Raw genomic sequence first — 8,278 nt, 5'->3', positions numbered from 1 at the left:
TTGCATCCATAGATGCTTCTCAAGCAAATCCCGGGACGTCATTCTCCCTTTGTACTTAGCCTTGGTGAGGCCGCAGCTGGAGTACTGAGTCCAGTTTTGGGCCCCACAATTCAAAAAGGATGTGGAGAAGCTTGAAAGAGTCCAGAGAAGAGCCATGCGCATGATCAGAGGTCAGGAAAACAGACCTTACGATGACAGACTGAGAGCTATGGGGCTCTTTAGCCTGGAAAAGCGCAGGCTCAGGGGTGATTTGATGGCCACCTATAAGTTTATCAGGGGTGACCACCAGTATCTGGGGGAACGTTTGTTCACCAGAGCGCCCTAAGGGATGGCGAGGTCGAAAGGTTATAAACTACTGAAAGACCATTTCAGGCTGGACATAAGGAAGACTTTCTTTACTGTCTGCCCAGCTCAGGCCCTGAGTTTATATCTTGCAAGCCCTGGCCCTTTTGGATCATGTGGCTCCCTTGACTGGCCTCTGCCTCACCTGGAGCCTGCTTCTCCTTCAGACTGCCTTCCCTTAAAGTAGCAGGAGCACCTAGTTTTATTCTCAGCCTATTGTAACTTTGTTCTTATCAACGTTAGCCCCTATACAAATTATTGGCATAAACCTGCTAAGTGGTTTTATGTACATATATAGCTCAATGATGCTAATTTTTATTAAGGAATGCTAATAGCAGATAACTGTTAACACTGCAGTCTCAGTTTTGTTACCTGTTATGTAAGTCAGGGCATCCCATGGTATTTTTCCTTCTTGACAGTAAAGGTTTAGGTTCAGCAAGGCACATTCTCTGTCACTGTCATTGAATTCATAGCAGATGTTCCAGCCAAGAGGTCCAAATTTTTTCCTCTCCTTGAATATTAAAAGCAAAATTGAATAAACTGACTTTACTCAGGGTACCCAGAGCTACTCTCCTACATAATAGTTGTAATGTAGTTTTGTTTTTATTTTGCAATTTAAGCATATATTAAAAGGAATGATGACGGACTAGATAGAGTTTAAGGCACAGCCCTGAACAGGTGGTTTCACTGCCCTGTGAGTAGCTGCTAGAAGCACTTGTCCCCTCTGAATCAGTAAATTCCAGCTGGCCAATACTATCTGCAAAACTGCAATGCACCCTGCAGTAAGTCAGCTGAGCTTTGGTTCCAATCAATCTCCACCTGTTACTGTGTATGAAAATGTAAATGATTAGTTCTTAGCCACTCAGGTCAGATTCTGAGACCGTCCTTCCCTGCCATAACAGATTTATCTCCTAACTTTTAATCTCACTCTTGTTTGGAAAGTTCATGTAATTCATAATAGTGCATAATCTTTCAAAATAATTCAGTTTGATTTTTTTTTTCTAAATGAGATAAATGCAAATGTTTCAGCATTCATGAATAATCTGACAACAGCAACCTGAAAGGCTAAAAAAGGGATCGAAGAGAAATGAAAAAAAGAAAGGGGGGGGGGGGGGGGGGGAATCAGTAAGTATACAGATCTTTCCTTCATGCTTCCAAAAAGATTTAGTAACAAGTAAGGCCCCATACAAACATTCAGTTTCTCCTGGGAGTCACTGTTCTCCCAGGAGAAACCATGCATGTAGAAGTGTTCAGGTTTTTTCTCTAGGGTTAAAATGGCCACTCCAAGAGAAAAATAACCCAGGAACAACCAGGGTTAAATCACTCCCAGGAGAGTTTCTCCTGGGACAGCCAATGTCTGTACATGCCATGGGTTCTGTCAAAACAGAACAATCATCCAGCATCTCCCCTTCACCCTCAGGGAGACTGTCATTTGCTGATGTTGGCCTGCCTACCTGTTTCTGGGCCAAACTCCCACCTCTCTCTCCTGCCACACCTTGATGGAAAAATGATTATGATGTTACTGAAGTGGGAGGCTGCCATTTAAGACTTCTGTGACAAGGGGTGATATCCCCAGCTCTGAACCTTCCCTTACACTGGGCCCATGCCTTGCAGATTGCATCCCAGGCAGCTAAACTGACCTGTACCCTTCTCCCTCTCTGGCTGTGGTCCCCTCTCTGGGACCTCTGACTCCCTCTTAGGCCTTGGCCCCGCCCTCGGGCCAGTCGGAATCCCAAGCCTCTTCTTCTGGGCATCCCTTGCTGTGGGCCCCTGGCCCTTTTGACCCCTCTTGGGTCTTGGCCTCAGCATTGACCAGTCAAGGGTCCAGTCAATCAGGTCTGAGCAGCTTGCCTTCTCTTCCTCAAAATTCCACTGGATCAAGTGAGCCTCAGGTCTCTCAAGGATCTCACTGGTCTGGGCTTTCCCCAGTCAGGACTGCACAGGGGCTGGAGGGTATCAGGCACCCCCTACCCACCTTTTACCTGCAGGTTCACGGTTCTGGCATTTCCTGGGGCTGCTGCACCACCTGAAGTCCCACCAGGCCTCCCTACCCTGGCAGGGTGCAGTTTTAGGTCATGCCCAGGACCTGGGGCTTACTTCATCCCCATAGCCCCAGCCATATGCCTCCAAGTTGGTCCTGGCCGAAAGAGCTCAGCAGGAAGATATTCTTTCCCTCTGGCTGGTCTTCAAACTGCTCCCCCTTAGCACAGAGAGCTGGGCATTAAATGACCACCCTCATCAGCCACCTGCCATCTTCCTGGCCTAGTCCTTAAAGTGGCAGGTACCAACAGTGCCCTGCCACAGGCAGGTATCTATTGATATAAAAATTATTTTTGTCCATCATTAAATTATGAATACTATTCACTCAGAAATTCCTAAAGTTACTGGACAAAACCTGAAGCCCATATTTAGGTTTTACTGAACTCTTTCTCAAGGAAACTTTTGTTAACTTTAATGGACATTTGTCTGACTAATGATTGACCAAACACTAAGCAAAAAGTTCTCGTTCTGTTCCTATTTAAACACAGTGTTGTTCAGTTTTTCAGTAATCAGGCTGAAAGTGGAATAATGAAATCAGCACAGTTACTCTTCTAGTGCCACCAGGTGTCCCTCTGAAAATTCAATTTAGTGTGAGCTAATTCAGTTTAAAACCTTCAGAATTATCCTGATGGTGGTTAACTGGAATTCCCTGTAAATTAAATGTCTGCTCCAACAGAAACCTCCAGAGACATTGCTATATTTGCAATAATTAATATGTAGCAGACATTTAAATATAGACTTTTGGAAGGAAACAATTATAATCCTAATTCAATTATATTGAATTATAACTAGTTTAACTGAGAAGAGAGGCTTTTCATTAGTAAAAGAAATGTAAATGTCTAGTTTCTTAAAATTAAAGCTAAATTATCTTTGCAGAAGCTTGCTATCCCTACTGTACAGCTATGAATAAATTAGACACATTCTAAACAGATTAAGTGAACTAATTTTTAATTACAGTTCAGTACCTCTGAACTAACAATATAAGTTATACCTGGATAATAGCATGGAAGAAGCAAATGCCAAAAATAATTTTTCTCCATTTTTTGCCAAGGATATTTTCCTCAAAAAATGTAGCCGTCATTTCTGTAAATGCTCGCCTGATATTTGCACGAAGTCCCTTTGGAGGCTCATTGGTTACCTAGATTTAGAAAAATAACCACTTCTGGTTATATATTCAAATCTGCTTTCCATTTTTATACTGTAGCGCTGTCAAACTAATATAGAAACAGTTATCTGCACATAAGCTGCATTTTTTACACAGTGGAGACTCATCTACATTATGCTTTAGGTTTTAACCAAATGAGCAAGCTGATTATTTACCCTAGGAAATATATGGAAATAAAAAGATATATTATGAAAACAAGGAAATTTGGAGCAGAAAGAAATTGGAAATGAAATGTATTGAAACAAATGGGTATAAATATGCAACAAATTAGCAAGAGGAGCGATTGAAATGAGGCTGTTGAGTAAACACTCTTGCTATTTCAGTGCTTTATTTAGATGTAACAATTTCCAGCTCCTGAATCCTGGTTCAGTAGAAGGTTGTCCTATTTATCAGAAAGAGTGGCCAGCCAACACCCATCAATATCTTGATTTAAATGGACTAGGGTTATAAGGTGCAATAGGGACAGCTGAATTTAGCTGTGAGTTCTTCTGTTAGAAGTTTGTCCTTCAGTCCTGATGCTGTAGGATATTCTATTTGCTTTGTCACTGGCTCCTTTTGTGAAAAGCCACAGCTTGCAAGTCTTACATATTTTTGGACTACACTGCAAGTTGTTTACTATTAGAAGGGGAAGCATATTTCCCGGCTGCTGCTAGGTACAAGTGTTTGCTATGATAATGGGCCTTTGTAATATGGCCTTTTGTAATATGGCCTTTTGGCTAAGATCAAGTGAGACCCAGCCAGCCCCAGGGTGGGCAACAACAGACCGGAGGCACGGCAGGACCACAGACTGCAACCGCAAAGACAACCCCGGTGCCAACGCTATGACTCAGCAGCAGCCTCCCACATCCAGAATCTATACCAGGTCAACCATCCCAAAGGTGGCGAGAGAAATCCTGGAGGGTCCCTCAGCTTTCTGCCAGGTCCCCCAGGAGACTTTGTTTACCTATTCCAGCAGGGTCTTCAACCCACCAGCAGAAGCCACCATCCTATGCCCTGCGACCATCGAAGCTCTGCTTCCTGCCCCCCCTGCAGAGGGGTGTAAAGGCATCCTTGAACCGCAGGAGGTGGAAACCTGCCTCAAGAGAACCAGGGACACGGTTCCTGGCAGATACAGCATCAGGTACAGCCTCCTGAGGAAGCACGACCCGGGCTGCCATGTTTTCTCTTTTATCTTCAACAGGTACAGAGAGTTCTAGCACATGTCCATAGCCTGGAAGAGGGCCATGATGGTCCTCATTCACAAGAAGGGAGACCCGACGAACCCGGGAAACTGGAGACCCATTGCCCTGTGCTCCACCACCATGAAGCTGTATGCCAGCTGCCTGGTGGCTCATATCACCAATTGGGCGGTGAACAGCAGGGCCATCAGTTGGACCCAGAAGGGCTTCATGTCGATGGAGGGCTGCTATGAACACAATTTCACCATCCAGATGCCCCAGGACAATGCCCAGAGGACCAGGAAGCAGTGCGCGGTGGCGTGGCTGGACATCTCCAATGCCTTCAGCTCTGTGCCCCACCGCCACATCCTCAACACCCTCCAAGAGCTCAGCCTACCAGACAGCATCACCAACCTGGTGTGGGAGCCCTATGACAGGTGCACCATGATTGTCCAAGTCAGCAATGGAGAGACTGACAAGATCCCCATCCAATCAGGGGTGAGACAGCGCTGCCCCCTCAGCGCCATCATTTTCAACTTGGCCATGGAACCACTCCTTCGGGTTGTGATGGGCGGCCCTAGTGGGCTCAACCTGTATGGCCAGAAGTTGAGCATCCTGACCTACACCGATGACCTTGTCCTCCTTGTGAACAATGTTGCCCAGCTGCAGCAGATGCTGGACATGACATCTGAAGCGGCCAGGTGAATGGGCCTGTGCTTGAACGTCACCAAGTGCACTTCCCTGCACATTGATGGCAGGCAGAAGAGCCACGTCCTGGACTCCACCCTCACGATCCAGGGCCAGGCAACGAGGCACCTGTGCAACGGCGAGGCCTACTGCCACCTCAGGATGTCCACTGGCCATCGGGCCAAGCAGATGCCGGAGGAGACCATAAATGGGATCATGCAGGATGCCCACAAGCTAGATTTGTCCTTGCTGGCCTCCTGGCAGAAGATAGACACAGCGAACACTTTCCTCAACCCCCACATCTTCATCCTGAGAGGCTCAGTGGTCCTCAGGACCCCCTCTCAAGAAGGCGAAGGCCGAGATCCAAAAGCTGCTAAAGAAGTGGTTGCATCTACCGCTGAGGGCCAGCAATGAGATCCTGCACATCCTCTACCAGAAGGGAGGTGCCAACATCCCCTGCATGGTTGACCTCTGTGACATCGTGGTCACCACCCATGTCTTCCACCTCCTGACCTGCCTGGACCTGACAGTAAGTATCAATACCAGCACCCTCAAGGAGACCACCCACAAGAGGATATAGTGAGACAACCCACCAGACATGACTTAGCCACCATCCTCAGCAGCTCACTGAAGGGTGAGTTCGGCAGAGACGGTGGGGACTTTGCCACACTGTGGAGCTGAGCCCGCAATGCCACACACCACTTTGGGAAGCACATCAGCTGCACCTGGACTGAGGAGCACCAGGAGCTGGGAGTCCCTCTGCAACCAGCCCCACACACCGACTATGTCATCATGATGCCCAGAATGAGGACCTTCCTGGAGTGGTTCCTGAAGGACGCTGTCCGTAACAAGTATGCTGGTGACCTGAGGGCCAAACCCGAGCAGGTTCTTTGACATCACCTTGAAGTGGGACTCCAGCAACCACTTTATGCTCAGTGGGAGCTTCACACGCTTTGCATACGGGTGCTTCCTTCACCGCGCCCGCCTCAACTACCTGCTTCTCAATGGGGCTGTCTACTTGGGCCACGAGGACAAGAAGTGCCGGCAGAGCAGCTCCCCTCCCCCACGTGCTGTGCAGCTGCAGGCTGCACGCCAGAGCCTGGCAGCTCTGCCACAACACTGTCCAGGACTGGCTGCTGATGGCCATCCCAGCCACAGTGGGGGAGATCTCCATGAACCGCACCATCCCAGGCTGTGAGAGCTAAGTGTGCCCCGATGTCATCATCACAAATGAGGAGGCCAAGAAAACTGTGATTGTGGGCATCACCATCCCCTTTGAGAACCAGTGCCAAGCCTTCACTGACACCTGGGCTCACAAGTTGAAGAAATATGCCCCACTGGCCTACATTCTGAAGGGCTGCAGCTACAATGTGATGGTCGATGCGCTCATTGTGGGAACGCTCGGAGCCTGGGATCCCAGCAACGAGAGCGTCCTGCATGCCTGCTGTGTCTCCTGCTGCTATGCCAAGCTGATGTGCCACCTCATGGTGTCTGACACCATCTGTTGGTTCCGTGACATCTACATCAAGCACATCGTGGGCCATCACCAATACACTAATCCCACCCAACCGACCGCAGCTGGACTAACCCAGAGGGGACTGCCTGAATCCCGCTCTGCACCTGATGGACTCCAAGAGGAATCTTCAAAGACGGACCACTCCATTCCACCTGAAGAGAACCCCCATGATAAGATTCTATAAGGCTGAGAAACTTTTTCAACCTACCCCCTACACCACTGCCGAACATTGTACGGGTTTGTGTGCATCTATCCTCTTTCTCTCTCAGCGTTGCGACTGTCCCCTCACTCCCCTTCCTCCACCTCAGATTCATAGATGTTAGGGTCAGAAGGGACCTCAATAGACCATCGAGTCCGACCCCCTGCACAGGCAGGAAAGAGCGCTGGGTCTAGATGACCCCAGTTAGATGCCTATCTAACCTCCTCTTGAAGACCCCCAGGGTAGGGGAGAGCACCACCTTCCTTGGGAGCCCATTCCAGACTTTGGCCACTCTAACTGTGAAGAAGTTCTTCCTAATGTCTAGTCTAAACCTGCTCTCTGCTAGCTTATGGCCATTATTTCTTGTAACCCCCAGGGGCAATTTGGTGAGTAAAGTCTCACCAGGGTTTAGATGACCCCAGCTAGATGCCTATCTAACCTCCTCTTGAAGACCCCCAGGGTAGGGGAGAGCACCACCTTCCTTGGGAGCCCATTCCAGACTTTGGCCACTCTAACTGTGAAGAAGTTCTTCCTAATGTCTAGTCTAAACCTGCTCTCTGCTAGCTTATGGCCATTATTTCTTGTAACCCCCAGGGGCAATTTGGTGAGTAAAGTCTCACCAATTCCCTTCTGTGCCCCCATGATGAACTAATAGGCAGCCACAAGGTCGCCTCTCAACCTTCTCTTGCGGAGGCTGAAGAGGTCCAGGTGCCCTAGTCTCTTGTTAAGGGCTTGCAGGCCAAGCCCTATTAGCATACGAGTGGCCCTTCTCTGGACCCTCTCCAGGTTATCCACATCCCTCTTGAAGTGCGGCACCCAAAATTGCACATAGCATTCCAACTGCGGTCTGACCAGCGCCCGATAGAGGGGAAGTATCACCTCCTTGGCTCTGTTCGTCATGCATCTGCTGATGCACGATAAAGTGCCATTAGCTTTTCTGATGACTTCATCACACTGACGACTCATGTTCATCTTGGAGTCCACTAGGAATCCAAGATCCCTTTCCGCTTCTGTGCCACCAAGCAGGTCATTCCCTAGGCTGTAGGTGTGCTGGACATTTTTCCTCCCTAGGTGCAGCACTTTGCATTTCTCCTTGTTGAATTGCATTCTGTTGTTTTCTGCCCATATGTCCAACCTGTCCAGGTCTGCTTGTAGTTGTTCCCTGCCCTCCG

General features: G+C 48.4%; 1 protein-coding gene across 1 annotated transcript in view; it reads right to left on the bottom strand.

The window, feature by feature from the left end:
• Nucleotides 1-8,278, bottom strand: part of DNAH6 (dynein axonemal heavy chain 6) — a 282,667-nt gene that overhangs the window by 44,013 nt on the left and 230,376 nt on the right. The window contains exons 67-68 of the mRNA XM_025199101.1: nucleotides 3,374-3,520; nucleotides 715-853 (exon numbers count right to left, since the gene is read on the bottom strand). Of these exons, the coding sequence (XP_025054886.1) occupies nucleotides 715-853; nucleotides 3,374-3,520 (286 nt within the window). The remainder of the gene's footprint in view (nucleotides 1-714; nucleotides 854-3,373; nucleotides 3,521-8,278) is intronic.

Source organism: Alligator sinensis, unplaced genomic scaffold (genome assembly GCF_000455745.1).
Source record: "Alligator sinensis unplaced genomic scaffold, ASM45574v1 scaffold607_1, whole genome shotgun sequence".
NCBI lineage: Eukaryota > Metazoa > Chordata > Crocodylia > Alligatoridae > Alligator > Alligator sinensis.
This window is presented reverse-complemented; position numbering and strand designations above follow the sequence as displayed.